The sequence below is a fragment of the Marmota flaviventris genome, chromosome 1, assembly GCF_047511675.1.
Source record: "Marmota flaviventris isolate mMarFla1 chromosome 1, mMarFla1.hap1, whole genome shotgun sequence".
NCBI lineage: Eukaryota > Metazoa > Chordata > Mammalia > Rodentia > Sciuridae > Marmota > Marmota flaviventris.
The window spans coordinates 80,260,274-80,285,592 of record NC_092498.1 but is presented as its reverse complement, the minus strand read 5'-3'; the positions used below and the strand labels follow the sequence as shown (position 1 = coordinate 80,285,592).

The 25,319-nt window shown below is 37.2% G+C and overlaps 1 protein-coding gene across 1 annotated transcript in view; it reads right to left on the bottom strand.

Moving 5' to 3' along the window:
• The window catches only part of Itgb8 (integrin subunit beta 8), an 89,983-nt gene that overhangs the window by 23,256 nt on the left and 41,408 nt on the right, over nt 1-25,319 (bottom strand). The window contains exons 4-6 of the mRNA XM_027932746.2: nt 7,531-7,777; nt 5,699-5,864; nt 4,985-5,143 (exon numbers count right to left, since the gene is read on the bottom strand). Of these exons, the coding sequence (XP_027788547.1) occupies nt 4,985-5,143; nt 5,699-5,864; nt 7,531-7,777 (572 nt within the window). The remainder of the gene's footprint in view (nt 1-4,984; nt 5,144-5,698; nt 5,865-7,530; nt 7,778-25,319) is intronic.

The window sequence follows — 25,319 nt, the reverse complement described above, 5'->3', positions numbered from 1 at the left end:
CCCTCAATAAAGCTATGACAAAAAATTAAAAAATAAGTAAGTAGAGTATCTTAGGAGAGAGACAAATAACATGCAAGCAATCTGATAGTAGAGATTTAGTTAGAGCTGAAAAGTTTAAAGCAAACAATTTTTTGGGTAAATATGATTTAATCAGAACACCTGAATTAATTAGAATATTTCTTTCCATAAATTTTCAAGTCAAATTTGAATTTTATTGGGCTACCTTTCCGAACTTTCATTTTATCCTATTTCAGAGGTGCACTAAAAATCGTCAGGCTCCTCTGAGCCTGTGATAAGAAATTTCTGCCTATAACCTTTGCATTCCATGAAAAAGAAATCCAGATGAATATTGTTTGCAGAGATCATTTCCTGGCTGCTTTTCTGAGGACATGAAAAGCATTCAAATTAGGTTTCAAAAAAACAATGGTAGAAATATTCTCATGGCATTTATGATTTCAAATAGCGAATTCAGCAAGCTGAAGTCAGACATTTCGCTAGTCTTGCTGTTGCTATTACTATTGTTACTGGGGATTAAATATGGGGGATTCTACCATCAAGCTATAGCCTCAACCCTTTTTAAAATTTTTAAGAAATTTTGAGACAGAGTCTCACTAAGTAGCTGAGGATGGCCTTGAACTTGTGATCCTCCTGCCTTATCCTCTCCAATAGCTGGGATTACAAGAAAAAATATATATATATATTTTTATATATATTATATATTAAGTGCCTGGCTCAAAACAAATGATCAGTGAATTAGCATTTTTATAGTATGTGTTCAAGACACAAAAGCCCAGAAACAGGAAAAGAGCAGAGATTTAGTTAGAGCTGAGAAGTTTAAAGCAAACAGTTTCTCTTTTTTTAAACACTTTCTGAAATTAAAGAAGCTATTCTTGGTCATGGAGCTACAAAACATTAACACATTTCTTTACTAAAAGATTACAATTATTCCCTTAAGTGGAACTCGATCTGATATCAATATTAGTTATATATATCATTGACAATGTTAAAAATGCCTCTATCAGATGAAAAAAATCCCCTGAAATAAATATAATAACTTTATAAACGTTTGTTAACTCACATAGCAAAGTTATGGATAAAATTAGTTCAATATGTCCCCAAACTCTCTTTATCAGCAATTCTAGAAAAAATGTGTGTAATTCATGGTAAAAGTAAAGTTCCCTAAACAAGTATACTAAAAGTCCAGCACATCTTTAAAAAAATGCTGGAGAAGAGGCACAGTGTTGACTATTTGCATTGCAAGGAAACGTAAGTGTACAACAATGCCTAACATGCCTCTGCCGACCTGCCTCATCATCTAAGTTGCTGATCCACTTGGCAACTAGTCTATCCCAACACACTGTAAGGAGAGGCATGAGCTCTGGAGCCAGCAGTAGGGAATTATAAGGAGGTATGTGGGAGAAAAATGAAGACTCATTGACCATAGAGTGATGGGGCACAGGAGAAGCCCTGTGGAAAATGAAACATTAGGCCTAATCTAGGGAGTACGGGTGAATACATTGTATGCACTTGTACATACCATAAGGATAAGGTAGGCTCTTGTCTATTTGAATCCCTCTATTCAGTACCAAGAGTCATATCAACATCTGAAAATCCCATTGATGAGGTTCGCTGGATGACCTCCACATTCTTGCTCCCTGGTCTCTTTTCAGTGTGACTGAAGGTCATTGTGCTATTCTTGGTTTCTACCAAGGGTGGGGTGAATGGTTTCTGGGAGGGCTCTGACAAAGGATGGGAATAACCCTGGAGGAGCTGGGTGGGGAGACAGGATGAAATTCTAGGCCCTTAGCTTCTACACTATTAACAATTTTAAATTAACATCTACCATCTCAGAAGCAATGCCGTACTTGAAACTGTCATTTTAACCAGACAAATTATAGAACTACATTATTACTCAAGCTTTATATTCTGGCATTTAATCTTGCAGAAAAAGCAGTGGAAAATATAATTTATTCAATAGTGTAATACCATTTGCCAATAACCATGTACAAATATGAAAAAGGTGTAAAGAGAAGTTACTTTAAATTATATCTTGTTATATAATTTACATCAGCCAAATCATCTGATTTATAGTTCCATGAGTCAAGAGTTTAAGAGTGGACACTAGCATTTAGAAGTGACTCCAAAGACATGGTTTCCCTATATCTTCTTCTTTTTGGTTGAGACATTGACAAAGTGGTTAAGAGTAAAGATTTTAAAATAAAATTTGAGATGGACCCCGCCCCAGATTTGCAATTACTAAGTTTTAAGCTGTCCGTCCTCAGGCAACTTTTACTTAACTTTTCTGACCCTCAATAATTCTCTTTGTAAAAGGACGATAATATGACCACCCTATAGAGTTGTTCAGATAAATTTAACACTATATGAAAAAAGTTTGCTATGGTGCTTTCAATTAATACATACTCAAAAACAGTAATTTCTGTTACTCCGGGGTTCACATTGATCTTCATGAAATAACTACGTGTATAAGACTAGAATTTTAGCCTCAATAATTTAGACATACAAAAGATGTTTTATTAATTATTTCTCCTCATAAATAAAATAACCAGAGTGTTGGACCAAGAAGCTTGGATCCTGCTCAACACTACTGGTATTGGCTTGGAGATAAAGCCAAGAATCAAAGCAATTGATTACTTGTTTAACTAATAAAAAGTTTGAAATTTCTTCAGAATAGACAAACAGGAGAGAAAGAGGATCATTTCAAAACAAGCAGGTAACTATGCCTAGAGTCAGGATCAAGGTAACTTTAGATATAGGGGCTGTAGAGAAGTTGCACATATTATATGTATAAATAAATACACGGCCAAGGGAAACATCAAAATGTTTTAGCTTCTTTTGGTTTAGGGATGCATCCCTAGAAAAGAAAGGAATGAGAATTCTTAGGAAGAGGATCCTTTAAAACACAGACCTGAGATAACTGAAATAAGAAGATTCCATGTTATTAACAAGCACATTCCTTTTTGGATTCCTCAATCTCACCCGTGAGTGACAAGTGGAAAGGTCATTTCTTAAACAGGTGAAAAGATGACGAAGAAGGTAAAAGAAGTTCACAATAGTTGGTCCAATTTCCTGACATGGCAAACCCCAAACACTGTCTAAAATTCCACCAGAATTGCAATTTACTTCTTTAAGGTTATCTATGACATGAGATAAATCGAAAGTTACAACATCATTTTTTCTTTTCTCTTTCCCTCACTGCCTATCTTCTTCTTTTTCTTTTTTTTTTCTTTCTTTCTTTCTTTTTTTTTGCTTAAGCAATCCTCCCTGGAGAGGCATCACCATCCTTTCAAATACACTTATGAAGAGATGACTTCAGTAACTTGGCAAAACTTCAAAAGAGTATTGCAATTTGAGAATAATGCCATTGTTACTTCTCCTTTTCTTAAAAAAAAAAAAAAAAAAAAAAAGCTTCTCTTTGTCTCAATAAAATGGCTCCTCCTGTCTCCTTCTCTACTCCCAATAAGTAAATAAGAATTCTACCTCAGATGAAAAGAGGTTAAACAGAAGAAAAGATAGATAAGAAGTGACTACAAAGAAGCAGGCAGGTCTGCCAAAGTGAAAGGAGCCTGGGTAGAAGAGAATTCGCAAAGGGAAAGGCTGTGTTGGGATAACTCCAAATTCCAAATCTTAGATATCCAAGGGTCGGACTTGTTTTGTCTGGTCATACATTCGTACCCCTTGACTTTCAACCTGTCTGGTAGAATGTTCTAGATTAACTAATGACCTATTTAAAGTTTATATATGGGAACCCCACAAATTTAAACATAGTTCATTCGCTTCTACTACTACATTTCCCAAACTATGGGCAAGGTGCCTTCAAGCACCACAGCATACACCACAGAAGTGGGCAAAATGTTTCAAAATTCCAAAGGCATCAATATAGTGGTGGCATCTGTCAAGTAGACATAAACTACTAGCTGGAGGTAGGTCACAGTTTTTCAGGCCTTACATCAGACCTTGGCCAAGGTGGTCAACACAAATATCAACATGGAACTGGAAATTAGTTTGGCAATATCCATTCTGATGACAAAGTTTAGGAAATTCCTGTTCATGGGTAACTTGTTAAAAATGACATAAATATAGATCTATATATTCTATTCAATCGAGTGTAATGTTTTTAACTGATTGCTAAGTTGTCAGGCACAAATAGGTAAGGTATTTATATCTAGGTTCTTAACTAAGCTTCTTTCGGCCTAAGGGTGCTGTAGGAAAAACCTCCCACACACCAGTACCCATGAACTGGGACAGTTTTACAGTTTCTGTTATAACATTTTCAAGAATGTATAAATAGGTGTCAACATCAGAAATAAATGATGCTTTCTTGTCCATTTTTTATATCTACAATAGACTAATGCTGGGGAAGTTGTGGCACTAAAAGACTGCACTTAAACATAGGATTCAAAGCTTATACTACCCCTCAGGAAGCAACTTAGGCACCTGCTGATCTAAGAAGTGGCCCTACACAAAGATGAGTGTCAGAGGGAAGAAGTGACATACAGACTGGACTAATCTCCTTGTTTAGCTGTTTCATTTTCCTGGTCTCTGTTTAGCTTCTACCTACTGTACTATGAAGATTCCTTCAGCCAACCGCATTTCATGAGCACTCCTTAGTATGTTTGTAGATAGCAAACATGTATCACCAGTAAAAAGTAAAGACATGTTTTTTTTTTCTTTAAAATAAACTACATAAAAAGGAAGCTCTTGTATCTCTTTTATTCTTTAAGTATTATACAGTTGCTTGCAGCTCATCAACGAGTCACTACTAGATGCTGTCAAAATAGTTAAGCCATATATTTAATTGGGCAACATTTATAGACTATATGGTTTCATACGTCCTCTTTCCTGGCTTATCTTGGTTCTGTGTCTTGCTTCTTTATTTGCTGGCACAAGAACAGCTGAGTTGCCAATTTAAATTTGTACTTTAATTCAAAGAGTCATAGCTGTGGAGGAGCTCTTGCTACATTACCATGGTTGTCGATTTGACGTAGACATTGTTTTTCAGATGGCAGTTTCCGTCATTCGGCACCACGATGCCTGCCAATTTGCTATCAAGAGCAAGATGAGATGTCTGATCTGTCATCACCAGCAGCAATCTTTTAGCTTCTTTTCGCCATCCAATGTGACTCTTAAAATAAACATGTAATTAGATCTTGTACAATAACATGGATCTGGACTGTGGTCTTTGCCTCAAGTAAAGGATATGTTTGAGTTGACAAACATGAAGTCAGGCTAGAATGATGTGCCCATGTACAATGCTGCTTCATAAATAGCATTCACGTTTATTTCTCTAGCCTCTGTGTCACCACAGTCATTGGACCACACTTAGTTCCTGGCTAGAGATTGCTAGTTTCCACTGGAGAAAGAAAAAGCCAAGTTACAAGGCAAGGCCATAGCGTGGTGTGAATGGGACCATAGGCCATCTATGATTTCTTGGAGTGTGAAGCAGGGAAAAGCAGCTTCATGTACACAAGTTATTCTTTCCTTTGTATATGCATGTCCCTCTCCCAATTTAGCCCCTCTGTAACATTGAGTAACAATGAGTAACACTGGGGACCATAAGAGGAGAAAGTATTCTTCTGTACTATGTTTTCACTCCATAAATCAAAGACAAAATAAAAACGTTGATTCTTGGAACATGTGGCATCTGAGCACTAAAACACACAACGATGCAACTTCTCACCTCACAGACAGCTGCCTGAAGCATGGCGTCGAACCCTCCTTCGGGAGTGTCTATGTTTCCAGAGATCTTTTGTCTGTGAACTGCTTTTTCAAACTCAGTGATGTTTTCTGTCAAAGACAGCACATGGATGTACCCATGGGGAGGCATACAGTCCAAATTGTAGTCACTACATGGGAAAAGAAGAAGTGCAAAGTCTGTTTTGCTTTGCTTCATAAAGTTTCAGAATACTAATAACAGTAAAATTTGTGGAGATGGTAGGAGATGGAAGTAGAATCTTTTTGCCAGAGAAATTTTAAAACTCAAAAATCTATCAAATTAGATACAAGTTTAACATTGGTGAACATTTCCTTGTGAGCAGGAAATAGAGTTATAAGGTTTGATGTTCAAAAAAACAAAAAGGTTTAATTTTTTTTTAATGTAGGACAACTAAGGGCTTTTGATATGCTGTGAATTCCTAAGAGGAGCATAAGAATTTTCAGTAATTTCCTATCAGAGTTTGCCACTGATAACTTTGCAAACATCAGTGACAAGGAAGAGAGAGGAGGGGAATACATTCTTCTATAATATGTTCTCACTTGAGAAATCAAAGAAAATGTAAAAATCCTAAATTCTTTGAGAGTGCTGAGAAATATGTTTGGGGAAATATTTTTTGGAAATTTAGTTGAAATACCATATTATTTTTAGTAGGGGATAGGAAAAGTAGCAGAATACAACAGTCACTAATATGGCATTATGTAAAAATGTGAGTGTGTAACCGATGTAATTCTGCAATTTGTATTTGGGGTAAAAATGGGAGTTCATAACCCACTTGAATCAAATGTATGAAATATGATATGTCATGAGCTTTGTAATGTTTTGAACAACCAATAAAAAAATAAACAGAAGAAAAAAACAACAACATTGCACTAATTTTTAAAGTGGTGCTTGTTGTTGATTATTGATGAGCTATCAAAATTCATTAAAACTGTTTTGACAATCCCGTGATATCTCAGAAAGTAAGAACCACTCCTCAGGGTTATTCACCTTCAAGGAGAGACTCAGGAAGCTTCATTAGGAGATAAATCAGCCCTCCTCTGGTCAAATAGATAACAGAGTTATTTTGGTACATTGGAATGTGCAGTGTATGATGAGTTGAGCAATTATAAAAATAGGACATGTATCAAAATAAAATGACTTCTGAAACAAGAACTATACAGATTTATTTCTCTGAATACTCAGCAGGCCAAAGGTATTATGTATGAGAACTTGTAACTTAGGTAAGTTCTCTTTTCACGCTAAGCATGTACTCTGTGGAATCCAAATCGCAAAATGATAAGAAAAAAGTCTCAGACATCAATTCCATCCTTTGACGCCTTTCTGTGGGGTAACTGAACTTTCTTTGAGGTCATGTAAGAAGGAACATAATTAAACCCAATCACCACAGCGATAGTCAGATAGATGAACTACTGGTAAGAAAAAGACTGTAAAATGTGTCAAACCTTAATTTCACCAATGTGGAACAGTCAGAAAGGAGAAATACAGAATATCCAGACAGGTAATCTATATGCGAAAGCATGATTATTGGAAATTAATGCAAAGTGACTAATAAAAAGTAAAGGTTTTTTTTGTGGTGATAAATACTGGATGAATAATATTTGAAGAAATAACAAATTTAAAACCCAAGGGACAAATAAAAGTTTCAAATAGGAACAAACTTCTTCCTGAAAATTTTTTTATTCTTACTTAATAAGAAAAAAATTATAAATTTTGCCAAGTTCTTCATATGGAAACAAACAAATGAGATTTTACAAGGAAAAATACATTTAATATTAACAACATCAAGCATTAGATACCTGCATTGATTATGAATCCTTTCAGGGTGGACACTAATGTATGGTGAAACAGTTTTGTCCACATATGAGCCAAATCCAAGGCGGAAGTCACGGGAGAAAAATGCCATTTTTCTAGATAAATCATTTCCAACGGAGTTTAATTTTTCTATGTTATTGTGCATCGATGCTGATACATCAACCAGATAGTAAAGATCCACAGGATATTTCTTCAGAGGATGAATTTTCAGCATAAAATTAGCTTCAGCTCCTAATTCAAAGAAAGAAAATGATGATATAGTCTTCATTTTACATATCTCAGGATATGCTGTCAATAATTTAGTTGCATTTTAGCTCCATGAACAATTATCACAAATTTGCATATTATGAAGTTTAGAATATGCTTGAATAGTTATAAGGCACTTCAAAAATCAATCTATCAGACTCCAAATTCTACAATGCATTTCTCACAATTCTATAGGCTTGACAAAGATGATAACAAATAGACCAGCTCAATATAATGTAACAGGATACGACCACACAAACCTATGTGGCCTATTGCCCTCAGTAGCTAAATAAGCTCAGTGTCTCAAGAGGGTGTAGATGGCTATGCTTATGGAATGATTTGAGGCAAACCAGAAAGATAACTTAAGATGATTGGATGATGCAGGTGTAAATTCATTCTTTTGAGTTAAGGCATATTTATATATGAGATGAGAAACTTTTGTATGAACAGTATGTTAAACTTTTCAAAATAATAAGTATTTCATCATGAATTAATTAATAAAGTTCTTCTCATCAGTTAGTGAATGAGACAGTGTCCTAAAGAATCATACCCAGTGGTACCAAGTTGAAGACCTGGAAGATGTCCACCTAACACATAATAGGGGTTAAATAAATACATACTGGAGAGGGATCACTGAGGTGAGGCTTTGGCCTTGATAGAAATATAAGTGGATGTGAGAAGAGAGTCACCCCAAGGAGAAATGGGGAGTGATTCCCAAGGACAACTCTCTGTAATGTTTAATTTAGTTCTCTGTTACATCGTCATTTGATTCAAGGACCTGGCCATTCCCCTAGTGTTGGCAGGTCTGCTTTTAATTTAAAATATATTGGGAAAAGTAATTGTTTATAGTTTGTGAATCTCACTGTTTTAAACAATAAAGGAAATACTTTTAATTAATTAATTGTTCCTGGAGATTATTTTGAGTGGAAAGCATTTTTTTAAACATAAATTTGAATTTGTATACATAATTGGTAGACAGGTATTCTTATTAAAGGAATCCCCAGATTGACCAAATCTTAATGAATTTAAAGTAGCAGTATTTTCTTTTAAATCATTTCACGAATCAAATGTTTTCAAAGGAATTCCAAATAGTAAGGTTTACGGGCATATAATAATAATTATGGGAAAAGGGGACAATTGATTCATTTTCTGTATGTACAGGAAACCCCTTTAGTGTAATGCTCCTAGTGTTGTAGCTCAAGAGTTTGGAAGGAGAAATCAGGTTTGTGTAGTCCAGCCCAGCCCATTCCCTCACCAATTCCCTTTAGATTCTGAGCTGTCTCCAGAGAACATTTATTCTACTCAGTTTTGGGACTTCTTATGAACAAGCCTGTTCCTGTGAAGTGTTCTGCAATTTGGGTGGAGAAATTAAATTTAGGAGAATATTAGAAACTGGTATTCAGGGCCAGATTAATGAGAAATAGCACAACTGTGAAGCTTAGTTTGTGGGACTTGAACTTGAATATGTAACAAAGGGCCTTGCACTTTAATGTGTAGTCAGGATTTATTTTTTATTTTTTTAAAATTTACTTATTTTTATATTGAGGATTATATTGCTTAACCACCAAGCCATGTCCCCAGCCTTTTCTATTTTTATTTTTTAATTTTAAGACAGGGCCCCCCTAAGTTGCTGAGTCTGGCTTTGAACTTTTGATTCTTCTGCCTCAGCCTCCTTATCAGCTGGGATTACAGGTTATGCACCATCATGCATGGTGTGTGGTCAGGATTTTTCAAAAAGGTAGAAACGGTTTAGTTGATTTTTTTTAACTGTTGGTTTAGGTGTCTTGCTGAAGGCCTGAGGCACTGGCCACGTGGTAATTTTATCTTGGTGAATCACTGCAGTTTATGGTGACTGCCTAAACATGAATGGCTGTTTGTTTTCAAAGAGGTGTTACTACATGCAACAGATATTCAATATATTGCACAGAGGTCTCAAAGGTGTGGGTTGGTGACTTTAGCAGAAAGGAGGAGTCTGTACAGTCTCAGCAAAGGGACAGTCCTTGGAGTCCTGTGCTATTCAGAGCATTCCAACCAACTGCTAGCCACATGGGGACCTCAGCAAATGCCATCTGTTAATGGTCTAGGAAGCAAAACCTGTCTTTTTGGCCTCAGAAAGAAGAAGCTATACGGAAGTCTTATCAAATGCTCAGGATTTAAGGGTGTTGGTTTCTGTGGCTTGATTTTAGATTACATAGATACTAGACTTCACATAGGTGCCCTGGTCAGCCAAACTCTTCAGTGTGGACTGAAAGCTCAATAAGATGAGCTTTCAAGATAAGAATGAGAAAAGAGAATCTTTCCATACACAGGCCTTTTAGTCATTGCTAGAGAGGGCAGTAATTGCTACTTTTACATGGCAAGGCTCCTGAATTTCCTGTAACATTCTGGCTGTAAGTAGTCAGCTTAAGGTAGTTAGCTCTAGATAGGTTGACCCCAAATCCCACTTTGTTTGTTAAGAAGGAAATTGAAGAGGTCAAACTTGGATTACCACATCTTGCCTGGGAGCTTAAAACATTCCCCACAATGTACTCTCAAGCTGGCCTTAGATTGGATAATTATATATGAGGGAGAAAAGTCTTGATGACATGTTTTGTAGGCATTAGTATTCCACTGTAAGAGGCAGCAGAAGTACCTATTCATAGCAGGGTGAGTACTGTGGCCCTATGTAAAACACCAACATAGTTCACACTGGGGTACTACCAACACAGGGATCAAAGACCAGGTGACATTAGAGAAGGATTGAACATATTGGCACAGAAAGAAACATACCTAAAACTATGGCAATGTCTGTCTGCCACCATCATGAGGCTATTAAAGAAGACAGCAGTGCCTTAGATGCTACTCTGAGAGAGGAGCTATACAGAGCTGGACTGTGCTTGTGTATTTCACAAAACTGGCATAGATTAGCTGATAAAAGCAAGAAAAAAAAAATTCACTATCCAGCTTCTAAACTACTGAGTTTCTGCCACAGTCTTTGGGAACTGCCTTTGAATTGGAATATGCACTCAATTCTGAGAACATAATTTAGTTTATGGAAACTACTACATGGCTTGGAATTGACTTGTTTTTGAAATGGGGTTGGTAAGGGCTGGTGATACGATAACCTGGTGCATCCAATTCACTATAAAATCTTCACAAAGTGAGACCTAATTCTCTGCAGTGAAACTGAAATTGCATTAAACTGTTTAAATCTTGATAGAATTATTTCATTCCAATAAAAGGCAAAAGTAAAAGTTTAACTGAAATAATAACCCAAGTCCCACCACAGCATCAAGAATTCATCTGATATAAGGCAGATGAAAAAGTAGGGGATAACAAATTTGGGACTTAAATTTTAAAAAATTAACTCACATAGTCAGATATTTGATATCAGTCTTTGAATTTTCACTAAAGAATGTGAATGCTGGATAACTTTGAATTTTAACCTAAACAAATAAATTTAGTTGTCAAATTTCTAATTTCTTAGGAAGTTTGTAATGATGATTTTTTTTTTGTAATTTGTGGCATTTTAGAGTTTTGTTATTTGACTATATTAAACTTTTCATGTAGTCTCATTATGGAACCATCTATAAACTATATTGGACAAGGTCCATAGGCATAATTTGAAATGAGAAATAGAGTGTGAAATCTGGAAATTATTTAATTGAAGAAGTGCTATAATTCATTTCAGGATGTTTAGGCAAATCTTTACTTCCCACCATGGGTCTCCAGTATTGTGATCAAAGAATCTATAGTTGGCATGGTATTGTGGCCACATGAAAAGGACAGCAGAACTGTCCTGATAGACCACTGCACTCTGCCATGAAAGAGCAATGACCTCAGGTCCATCGAATGCTTAAGGCTACATCCAATGGTTTAAAACAAAGAGACTGGGGATGTTGGGGAAGGAGGGGAAATGAGTGCTCCCATTCTTGATCTTTCTTCTACAAGAATAACCCTTCTTCTAAACACTCATGTCTCCTTATGGGTAATATTTGATTTACAAGGTGACTTTATCCAAAGAATGATATTAATTTTCCATATTCCATATTCAATATCTTTCCATTATTTAAAACTATCAAGAGTATTCCATATCAGACATTACTGAATAGTTATATTCATCTGGAATTCTTATGTAAATAAGGATAAACTTGATCTGAAATGTCTCTCTAAATATTTTCAGTCATAAGGTATGATGGGTTAATATTTAGATTGAATTTTAATAGCAGATATAAGTCAATATGTCCTTTTAATTATAGTTGCTCTTGTTATTTTAGGGGTTTGGGAAGCTGAAAAAGAAGAGTAATAATTATTTATGTTTCTGGGATCTTCTTTTTACCAATCTCACAAAGTACCAAGTAACTTCTACAATAAAGATTGAGATTCTGGCAATGACTAAGTTGTGTACTTGTCCATGCTCATTGCTACCATGGTACAAATATATCCTAATTTTCAACTGTTTTCTATTTTTGTAAAGTAGATAAATGTTAAAAATCTATTTAGGTGTGTGTTTATGCGTATGTCTTTAAATTATCAATAGATTCTCCTGGATGTAGCACTATCTATTTTCCTTTTTTCCCCCATGGGATTTAAATCACAGTTTCTCACCAATTTTAGGACTTTTTTTTCAATCATTAAACAGCCCATTCTTACCACTAAACATAGCTGAAGACTAGCTAAAGCCAACTATGAAGAAAGTAGTTATACCTGACTATAATTTGGGGCTAACCATGACATTTCCTCCTTGGTTTTTTGTGTCTTTTTTTTTTTTCTTCTATGGATCTAGACTTCTAAATACAAGGTGGAATCAGGTTATTTATAATCTTTTAGCACAAACATATAGTGCTGACATATTTAGGGGCATTAGAGTAGAAATCTTGTAGCTTATTCTTGAGTCAATTTCCTTATTATTTATTGAGTTAAATATTTCAAATGAATTCCTACCGTATATCACAACATGAGAAGAGATTCCTATCCATTCCAGCCTTTCTTGGATTTTGCCTGGATTATTTCCCATAGTCTCTTCATTTGTCTTCCTCTAGAGTGTCTCGTTCATGCAGTCACAACACCAATGAGTCCATCTTTTTAAAACTGAAAATTGCTCTGTCATTCCCTGCTTAAAATTTTTCAGTAGCTCTCCATCAGATGGTTAATGTCCAAATGGCTAAACATGGTGTATTAAAGTGCCTCTGTAATCTTGATTCTATCTACATCTTTAGCAAAACAGAACTGCTTATAAGTGCCCACATACACACCACAAATATATATTCCTATTCCCTGTTTATGTTACTTCTTTTGCCTGTGGTGTCCTACCCTCCCTCTTTTTATGTAATTACTGCTTGGAGACACTGCTCAGTAATCTGCTCCTCCCTGGATTGGGGTTATCCCTCCCTGTGTTTCCATAACAACCAGATCATACAACCATTATAATGTTTACTATATAATTATGAGATTCCATACAGAACATCTTTATCTTCTTTAGTAGCTAAGAGCTACTGAACAAGATAGCTTGCATAGAATATTTAACAGTATTTGGTACATGGTAAATACACATGTGTTAGTAGTTATTACCATTACTACTACTAGACTCTAAACAAGAACATTGGGGTAAGAACTGTTTTCGTCTCAGAAGTCTTTGTGTTTGGCACATGCATAGTCTATAACTGTACAATGTAAAAGTCTTTTCCATGTTCTATAACTACATTGTGTTTGAAGTACTTTGGGGACACTATATCAAAAGGCCCAGAAAGAAGCTAGTATCTAGAACTTCTTTCCTATAATGTAGGGAGAGTTTGGAGTTTTTTTAAGAGGAAAAATATCACCTGGCCCCAAAATGTTCACACTGCCACCTTTATTATTGCCAGGGAAGCTCCCTCCTCATCTCTTTTGAGATTTTAAAGGATCAGATCCTTATTTTCTTCAATGAACTTCAAAGGGGAGAAGTGAGTCTGTGACATAGAATGAGAAAAAGGACTTGGAGGAAAGTTGACGACCTACTTAGACATATTGCCAGTGACTGGTTTGAATAGCCCCAAGAAACAAAAGAGGTTAGAATATGTTCTAAACTACTCAATAATAATGTGAGCATCTCTGATGTTCTGGCTACAATAAACATTGTTGGACACTAAGAAAAGACAACTGAAGGGGGCTGGGGATGTGGCTCAAGCGGTAGTGCGCTCGCCCGGCATGCGTGCGGCCCGGGTTCGATCCTCAGCACCACATACAAAGATGTTGTGCCTGCCGAAAACTAAAAAATAAATATCAAAAAATTATCTCTCGATAGTAGAGGGAACTGGGACCAAAGACAGAGCAGGCCCAGCGGCCTGCTGAGGGGCAGAGCCGCCCCCCACCCCCCTCGCCTGCCAGGTAGGGGAAGGGTGACCACCGACAGAAAAGGCCCAGTGGCCCAGGGCGGGACAGAGCTTCCAATCACTCCTGCAAGGTAGGCGGGCCTGCGACCCACCGGCAGAAGAGGAGCAGTCGCCTGCTGAGAGGCTGAGCCGCCCCCTCCCCCTGTGCCGGCATAGTAGAGGGAACGGGGACCAAACACAGAGCAGGCCCAGCGGCCTGCTGAGGGGCAGAGCCGCCCCCCACCCCCCTCGCCTGCCAAGTAGGGGAAGGGTGACCACCGACAGAAAAGGCCCAGTGGCCCAGGGCGGGACAGAGCTTCCAATCACTCCTGCAAGGTAGGCGGGCCTGCGACCCACCGGCAGAAGAGGAGCAGCCGCCTGCTGAGAGGCTGAGCCGCCCCCTCCCCCTGCGCCGGCATAGTAGAGGGAACTGGGACCAAACACAGAGCAGGCCCAGCGGCCTGCTGAGGGGCAGAGCCGCCCCCCACCCCCCTCGCCTGCCAGGTAGGGGAAGGGTGACCACCGACAGAAAAGGCCCAGTGGCCCAGGGCGGGACAGAGCTTCCAATCACTCCTGCAAGGTAGGCGGGCCTGCGACCCACTGGCAGAAGAGGAGCAGCCGCCTGCTGAGAGGCTGAGCCGCCCCCTCCCCCTGCGCCGGCATAGTAGACGGAACTGGGACCAATCACAGAGTGGGCCCAGTGGCCTGCTGAGGGGCAGAGCCGCCCCCCACCCCCCTCGCCTTCCAGGTAGGGGAAGGGTGACCACCGACAGAAAAGGCCCAGTGGCCCGCGGCGGGACAGAGCTTCCAATCACTCCTGCAAGGTAGGCGGGCCTGCGACCCACTGGCAGAAGAGGAGCAGCCGCCTGCTGAGAGGCTGAGCCGCCCCCTCCCCCTGCGCCGGCATAGTAGAGGGAACTGGGACCAAACACAGAGCGGGCCCAGCGGCCTGCTGAGGGGCAGAGCCGCCCCCCACCCCCCTCGCCTGCCAGGTAGGGGAAGGGTGACCACAGACAGAAAAGGCCCAGTGGCCCGCGGCGGGACAGAGCTTCCAATCACTCCTGCAAGGTAGGCGGGCCTGCGACCCACCGGCAGAAGAGGAGCAGCGGCCTGCTGAGAGGCAGAGCCGCCCCCTCCACCCCGCACCTGCAAGGTAGTCGGAACTGAGACCACCATCAGAACAGGTCAGACCTGCAACTGAGAGACAGAACAGGCCCAGTGGCCTGAGGAAGGGTAGAGCCGCCCCCCCCCCCACGCCTGCAAAGTAGGCGGACCTGCGACCCACTGGCAGTACAGCCCCAGAGGCCTGCAGAGGGGCAGTGCCGCTGCCTGCGCCTGCAAAGTAGGCAGAACGGCGACCACCGACAGAACAAGCCTAGCGGCCCGCAGAGGGACAGAGCCGCCGCCCGCGCCTGTAAGGACAGCGGACCTGCTACCGACTGGCAGAGCAGGCCCAGCGGCCTGCCGGCGTGGTAGGCACATTGCCCCAATTGGCGGAGGGGCAGAGCCGCTGCCCGTGCCTGCGAGGGAGACTTTGCAACTATACAAGACCAATATAAATATATAGGGGGAAAATTCAATAGCACAACAGTTTCACCAAGAAGAAAGGAACGCGAACAGTATGAAGAGACAAGGAAAGAAAGGACCACAAGCATTGCAGGTCAACTCAACTTTAGAAGAGGTAATAGCTGCAGCTGATGGAATGTCAGATAAAGAATTCAGGATATACATGCTTCAGATGATCTGGAGTCTCAAGGAAGACATCAGACAGCAAAATCAGACAATGAAAGATCACTTCAACAATGAATTACATAAACAAATCCAAGAAGCAAAAGATCAACTATACAGGGAAATAGAGGTTATAAAAAACAAACAAACAGAAATCCTAGAAATGCAGGAAGCAATAAGCCAACTTAAAAACTCAATTGAGAATACTACCAGCAGAGTAGAACACTTAGAAGACAGAACATCAGACAATGAAGATAAAGTATTTCAACTTGAAAAGAACATAGACAGCTCAGCAAGACTGTTAAGAAACCATGAGCAGAACATCCAAGAAATATGGGATAACATCAAGAGACCAAATTTAAGAGTCATTGGGATACAGGAAGGAACAGAGTTTCAAACCAAAGGAATGAGCAATCTATTCAATGAAATAATTCGAGAAAACTTCCCAGACTTGAAGAATGAGACAGAACCCCAAATCCTAGAAGCCTACAGGATGCCGAATGTGCAAAATCATAAGAGACCCACACCTAGACACATTATAATGAAGATGCCCAACATACAGAACAAGGAGAGAATTTTAAAAGCTACAAGAGAAAGGAAGCAGATCACATTTAGGGGTAAGCCAATCAGGATAACAGCTGATCTTTCAACACAGACTCTGAAAGCTAGAAGATCCTGGAATAACATATTTCAAACACTGAAAGAAAATGGGTTCCAACCAAGAATTGTGTTTCCAGCGAAATTAAGCTTCAGGATGGAAGATGAAATTAAAACCTTCCACGATAAACAAAAGTAAAAAGAATTTGCAGCTAGAAAACCATCTCTTCAAAACATCCTTGGCAAAACATTACAGGAAGAGGAAATGGAAAATAACAATGAAAACCAACAGTGGGAGGTAGGACACTAAAGGGGGGAAAATAATCAAAGTGGAAAACAAACCATGTTTAGTAACATAAATAAACAAATATGGCTGGAAGAACAACCCATATCTCAATAATAACCCTAAATGTTAATGGCTTAAACTCACCAATCAAGAGACACAGGCTAGTAGAATGGATCACAAAACAAGACCCAACAATATGCTGCCTACAGGAGACGCATTTGATAGGAAAAGACATACATAGGCTGAAGGTGAAAGGTTGGGAAAAATCATATCACTCATATGGACTTCGGAAACAAGCAGGAGTATCCATACTCATATCAAATAAAATAGATTTTAAGCCAAAGTTAATCAAAAGGGATAAAGAGGGACACTACATACTGCTCAAGGGAACCATACACCAACAAGACATAACAATCATAAATATATATGCCCCAAACAATGGTGCAGCTATGTTCATCAAACAAACTCTTCTCAAGTTCAAGAGTCTAATAGACCACCATACAATAATCATGGGAGACTTCAACACACCTCTCTCAACACTGGACAGATCTTCCAAACAAAAGTTGAATAAGGAAACCATAGAACTCAATAACACAATTAATAACCTAGACTTAATTGACATATATAGAATATACCACCCAACATCAAACAGTTACACTTTTTTCTCAGCAGCACATGGATCCTTCTCAAAAATAGATCATATATTATGTCACAGGGAAACTCTTAGACAATACAAAGGAGTAGAGATAATACCATGCATCCTATCTGATCATAATGGAATGGAACTGAAAATCAACGATAAAAGAAGGAAGGAAAAAGAATATATCACTTGGAGAATGAACAATAGGTTACTGAATGATCAATGGGTTATAGAAGACATCAAGGAGGAAATTAAAAAATTCTTAGAGATTAATGAAAACACAGACACAACATATCGGAATCTATGGGACACATTGAAAGCAGTTCTAAGAGGAAAATTCATTGCTTGGAGTTCATTCCTTAAAAAAAGAAAAAACCAACAAATAAATGATCTCATACTTCATCTCAAAATCCTAGAAAAAGAAGAGCAAAACAACAGCAAAAGAAGTAGAAGGCAAGAAATAATTAAAATCAGAGCTGAAATCAATGAAATCGAAACAAAAGAAACAATTGAAAAAATTGACAAAACTAAAAGTTGGTTCTTTGAAAAAATAAACAAAATCGACAGACCCTTAGCCATGCTAGCGAAGAGAAGAAGAGAGAGAACTCAAATCACTAACATACGGGATGAAAGAGGCAATATCACAACAGACACTTCAGAAATACAGAAGATAATCAAAAATTATTTTGAATCCTTATACTCCAATAAATTAGAAGATAGTGAAGGCATAGATAAATTTCTTAAGTCATATGATCTGCCCAGATTGAGTCAGGAGGATATAGACAACCTAAACAGACCAATATCAATTGAGGAAATAGAAGAAACCATCAAAGGACTACCAACTAAGAAAAGCCCAGGACCGGATGGGTATACAGCAGAGTTTTACAAAACCTTTAAAGAGGAACTAATACCAATACTTTTCAAGCTACTTTGGGAAATAGAAAAAGAGGGAGAACTTCCAAATTCATTCTACGAGGCCAACATCACCCTGATACCTAAACCAGACAAAGACACTTCAAAGAAAGAAAACTACAGACCAATATCTCTAATGAACCTAGATGCAAAAATCCTCAATAAAATTCTGGCCACTCGGATACAAAGGCACATCAAAAAAATTGTGCACCATGATCAAGTAGGATTCATCCCTGGGATGCAAGGCTGGTTCAATATAAGGAAATCAATAAATGTTATTCACCACATCAATAGACTTAAAAATAAGAACCATATGATCATCTCGATAGATGCGGAAAAAGCATTCGACAAAGTACAGCATCCCTTTATGTTCAAAACTCTAGAAAAACTAGGGATAACAGGAACATACCTCAATATTGTAAAAGCAATCTATGCTAAGCCTCAGGCTAGCATCATTCTGAATGGAGAAAAATTGAAGGCATTCCCTCTAAAATCTGGAACAAGACAGGGATGCCCTCTCTCACCACTTCTGTTCAACATAGTTCTCGAAACACTGGCCAGAGCAATTAGACAGACGAAAGAAATTAAAGGCATCAAAATAGGAAAAGAAGAACTTAAATTATCACTATTTGCAGATGACATGATTCTATACCTAGCAGACCCAAAAGGGTCTACAAAGAAACTATTAGAGCTAATAAATGAATTCAGCAAAGTGGCAGGATATAAAATCAACACGCATAAATCAAAGGCATTCCTGTATATCAGCGACAAATCCTCTGAAATGGAAATGAGGACAACCACTCCATTCACAATATCTTCAAAAAAAAAAAAAATACTTGGGAATCAACCTAACAAAAGAGGTGAAAGACTTATACAATGAAAACTACAGAACCCTAAAGAGAGAAATAGAAGAAGATCTTAGAAGATGGAAAAATATACCCTGTTCATGGATAGGCAGAACTAACATCATCAAAATGGCGATATTACCAAAAGTTCTCTATAGGTTTAATGCAATGCCAATCAAAATCCCAACGGCATTTCTTGTAGAAATAGAGAAAGCAATCATGAAATTCATATGGAAAAATAAAAGACCCAGAATAGCAAAAACAATGCTAAGCAGGAAGTGTGAATCAGGCGGTATAGCGATACCAGACTTCAAACTATATTACAGAGCAATAGTAACAAAAACAGCATGGTACTGGTACCAAAACAGGCGGGTGGACCAATGGTACAGAATAGAGGACACAGAAACCAATCCACAAAACTACAACTATCTTATATTTGATAAAGGGTCTAAAAGCATGCAATGGAGGAAGGATAGCATCTTCAACAAATGGTGCTGGGAAAACTGGAAATCCATATGCAACAAAATGAAACTGAATCCCTTTCTCTCGCCATGCACAAAAGTTAATTCAAAATGGATCAAGGAGCTTGATATCAAATCAGAGACGCGCCGTCTGATAGAAGAAAAAGTTGGCTACGATCTACAGTCGGTGGGGTCGGGCTCCAAATTCCTCAATAGGACACCCATAGCACAAAAGTTAATAACTAGAATCAACAAATGGGACTTACTCAAACTAAAAAGTTTTTTCTCAGCAAAAGATACAATAAGAGAGGTAAATAGAGAGCCTACATCCTGGGAACAAATCTTTACTCCTCACACTTCAGATAGAGCCCTAATATCCAGAGTATACAAAGAGCTCAAAAAATTAGACAATAAGAGAACAAACAACCCAATCAACAAATGGGCCAAGGACCTGAACAGACACTTCTCAGAGGAGGACATACAGTCAATCAACAAGTACATGAAAAAATGCTCACCATCTCTAGCAGTCAGAGAAATGCAAATCAAAACCACCCTAAGATACCATCTCACTCCAGTTAGATTGGCAGCCATTATGAAGTCAAACAACAACAAGTGCTGGCGAGGTTGTGGGGAAAAGGGTACACTTGTACATTGCTGGTGGGACTGCAAATTGGTGCAGCCAATTTGGAAAGCAGTATGGAGATTTCTTGGAAAGCTGGGAATGGAGCCACCATTTGACCCAGCTATTCCCCTTCTCGGTCTATTCCCTAAAGACCTAAAAAGAGCATGCTACAGGGACACTGCTACATCGATGTTCATAGCAGCACAATTCACAATTGCTAGACTGTGGAACCAACCTAGATGCCCTTCAATGGATGAATGGATAAAAAAAATGTGGCATTTATACACAATGGAGTATTACTCTGCATTAAAAAATGACAAAATCATAGAATTTACAGGGAAATGGATGGCATTAGAGCAGATTATGCTAAGTGAAGCTAGCCAATCCCTAAAAAACAAATGTCAAATGTCTTCTTTGATATAAGGAGAGTAGCTAAGAACAGAGTAGGGTCGAAGAGCATGAGAAGAAGATTAACATTAAACAGGGATGAGAGGTGGGAGGGGAAGGGAGAGAGAAGGGAAAATGCATGGAAATGGAAGGAGACCCTCAGAGGTATACAAAAGTACATACAAGAGGAAGTGAGGGGAAGGGGAAAAATAATACAAGGGGGACAAACGAATGTCAGTAAAGGGGGCAGAGAGAGAAGAGGGGAGGGGAGGGGAGGGGAGGGGAGGGGAGGGGAGGGGGGATAGTAGAGGATAGGAAAGACAGCAGAATACAACAGACACTAGTATGGCAATATGTAAATCAATGGATGTGTAACTGATGTGATTCTGCAATCTGTATATGGGGTAAAAATGGGAGCTCATAACCCACTTGAATCAAATTGTGAAATATGATATATCAAGAACTATGTAATGTTTTGAACAGCCAACAATAAAAAAGAAAAAAAAAATTATCTCTCACTCCTTCTCTCTCTCTCTCTCTCTCTCTCTCTCTCTCTCTAAAAAAAAAAAAAAAAAAAGAAAAGACAACTGAAAAAAATGTTCTGCATAAGATGAAATTGAAAAACCACAAGAAAATGTGGAAAACTGTAGGAGGAAGAAGAAGCCAAAGTTTACTCGTTACATTTGAGCAGAGGAAGGAGAAGGCCTCTTGACACAGGATTGGGTTTAAAACAGAAAGACACAGTCTGGAGCACATTTCTGAATTTGGGGGAGAGAGAATTAAATGGGGATTTGTGCCAGGTTCAGGGAAATGTATGAGTTTCTGTTTTTGTGGAGAAGGAGGTTAACTTTGAAATTAAGAAAGAATAAAACATTCCAAATTTTTTTAAAAAATTAAATTTCCCTAAATTACAGAAATTTTCACCTTATAATATTAAAATAAATCAAGGTTGAAAATTTTCTTAAATCAGTAGAAGTCTAATCTTTATCACATATACAAGTATTATTTCTGAATTAAAATTAGAGAATTCCCTTCTCTCATTTTTCTTCCTAAAGTTTTAATCTCATTGTCCTTAGAGAACAACAACTAGAATCAATAGTTTATTTTTGTTATTATTTTTACATAAGATTGATATGTAAAAATAAGGTAAAGTTGAAGGAATTAAAAGTAAAAGAAAATGTCATTTTTTCAACCTCATTTAAAATACTCAATTTTAAATATAGTCCTATAAACTATAGATTCTTTGAGGACTCTAGTCAGTGTGTTATAATAAAAATATCCATAAAATTTTATAATAATGACTATGCTTCAGGTTTTGAATTTTTGTTGGATAAGAAGAAAGTGATAATCTATAAACAAATCAAAGTTAATACTGTGATAAACACTTTACATTTAGGTGTATGTTATATCAAGTCTTCAACTCTTATATGTCTCATCGTGGAAAAAACTTTTACATTGTACAGTTACATTTCTATCTGTAGGTAGTAAACTACAACTATCTATGCTATACTCCAAATCTGGTATGTCTCTGATGATAAGACTCATTATTTATACAAACATATTTCAACTTAATAAATACCTGTTATATATGAAGATTTTAATGTATAGTTCTGCTTTAAGGAGCTCAGAGCTTTGTTGGATAAATGATTTATACATATTAGACAATTAGGCTAATTTGTACACAGAAATTCAAATAGTAGTGGGATATGGAATTAAATCAAGCTTCATAGTGATTAGAATGGAATGGATGCCTATCTCCCCTTTCGTTCCCTTACTCCCCTGATCTCATCCATATTTCCTCCACTTGCCATCTCCCATGGATGTCTCTGACACTTTTCTATCTCTAACCCATTTCTCTTCCCTGAGCTTCAGCCTCACATGGTCCCATCTGAACAAAGCACCAGGCCCTCCATACGGGGCTACATATCCTACCTTACCTAGTTGCTTGAGCCAGATCCCTGGAGTCCCTCACAGCTTAAGAATCACCAAACCTGTGGATTCCACTCTCCATCCTCCCTCAGTCCATCCAGCTTTCTCCTATCTCATTCTTATTATCATTATTTCTGTACAGCACTGAAGCCATTTCCCAACTTTTCAATTGGTAACCTATAGTCTGAGAAAAACTCAGACTCCTTTATATCTTCAAAAGGGAAAAAGCCAAATTCATTACAATGTATAAATTTAATGTAACACACAAGTAGAAAAATGCAATTTAGTTTTCAAATCTCAATGATTTTCCAAAGAGCAAGCCATTTTAAGGATTTGGTTACATTCATTAGAGGCAAGTAATAAATAAACTTCATATATGATAGCTTGCTAAAAATTAGTATTTAATTAGAAAAATAATAATAATAATAAAAATTCGTATAGAGAGGTAGATCACACCAAAAACAGAGAGAGAGAGAGAGAGAGAGAGAGAGAGAGAGAGAGAGAGAGTTAATAAGCTTAGGAAAGGTATTTGGAATTTTTAGTATTAGGAGAAAGGCAACAACAAAAAAAAAACAGATAACGAGACTAGTAATATCTACTAAACTGAAGACATTAAAAAGTTGAAGAGGAAATGCTCACTCATGAACATCCAAACTAGAGCTCAAATATTCTTGTGAATCATATGATAATATACATTAAAAACCTAAATAAATTTACATACATTTGACTTAGTGTTATGGTTTGGATCTTAAATGTCCCCTAGAAGCCCACATGCTAAAGGCAGCCTGTGGTGCTATTGGGAGGTGGGAAAGCCTTGGCCTAGATAGAGGAAGTTAGGTCAGGGGCTATGCACTTGAAGGAGACTGGGATTCCCTGCTCTTTCTTCTTTTTCTCTTTACTCTGTGGCCATCTTGATGTGACCAGGTTTTGTGCAACATGTTCTTCTGTCATAATTTCCTGCTTTGACCAAAAGCAACGGAGTGACCATGAACTGATATTTCCGACACCATGAACCAAAATAAATTTTTCCTCACTTTAACTCATATTGTCCTTAGTCTCAGAGGTGAAACATGTATAAAAATGTAAATATAGTATATAAAATATAATTAAATAATAATGAGAATATAGTTATAATGTAACCATTATAATTATATTAATATTAGTAGATATAATATATAAACTCTTGGTTATTATTCTCAACATATTTTAATGCATGTGTGTCAATTTCATTGAAGTAGTCACAAAACTGAAAATTTGGGGCCTACTGGGTTAAGTCAATTATCTCAGGTACTTCTTGACAGCGATGGAAAACTGATTGATACACCCACCAAATGTATTTCTATAAATGTATTCAGAAGAAATATGTTGTTATGTATCAAAACACACTAATAATAAGTTTCAATAAATATTTGTTTAAAATACATTTGAATTTGATTGAAATTGTCTGATATTTATGGATTTCCTTGATTTTTTTTTTTTTTTTTTTGTACCTGGGATTGAATTCAGGGGCTTGACCACTGAACCACATTCCCATCCCTATTTTGTATTTTATTTAGAGACAGGGTCTCACTGAGTTGCTTAGTGCCTCACTTTTGCTGAGGCTGGCTGTGAACCCTTGATTCTCCTGCCTTAGCCTCCCAGCCATTGAGATTATAGGCTTGCGCCACCATGCCTGGCATTGAATTTTGTTATATTTATAGAATATGTTTTTGAAGATCTGCCTTGGTTATATTATTTTCCTATTCAAGAATATAAAATTATTTTCTATTTATTCATATCTTGCTTTACATAGTACAATGGATTCTGCCATATTTTTTTTGAAGTTTGTTCCTAGATAATTTACATTTAAGGGTTTTTCCTTTGAGTTCATCTTTTATCATCATAATTAATACTACATAGCAAATTGAGTTTGAATATTGTAAAAAACAACATGCCACAACAAAAAAAAAAGTTAATAGTTTTAGTTGATTTGTTTGGATTTTTCAGGTAGATACATAGTGATAAGTTTGCTTGATTTTTACAAAATGCTTAAAACTCCTATTTGGTTTTCATATCTAATTATGTTTATGTAAAACTTCTAGAATAAATATAAATATATAATATAAAATATATATTCCTTAATGTATATTAAGGAAGTGTTCTTTAATTTTAGTGCCAGGAATGGGAACTGAATTTTATTAAATGATTTTTCAGTAAATAAAGAGATAACAACACGTTTTATCTATTTTTACCAGACTGAGATTGCAAAAATACATCAATTCCAAAAATCAATTATCTTTGGTTTGTTACCTTAAGCTTATTTGTTTGATGATATTATTTTTAGCATATGTAGTCTAATTTATTTGCTAAAATTCCATTATGAACTTGATAGTGGGATAATACCAACCTTATAACAATTGAGAAGCTTCCAGGATGTACCTAAATTTACCTGTTTATACAACATAGGATAATATGTTTCTTGAAAGTTTGAATGTACATGAAACATTTATTACCATAAAAACATTCAGGCCTAATTTATATATAAATACATAAGGCATATATATTATATAAAATATGTTATAATAAATATAAGTAAATAATTATGTATTTATTGAAAAAGGTTAACACTTTTAAAAAATTTAAAAATTTTTACCATATATTTTATGCTTAATATTTTATTGTTCTCTTTTAAAATATTTGTTTCTGTGACTAGAGTTTACATAAATAGATTATTTTTTGTTGTCTTAATTAGATTTGCCAATAATTTACTTATTTTATTATTGGGTTTTAGCTGCTGGATTATAGGACCATT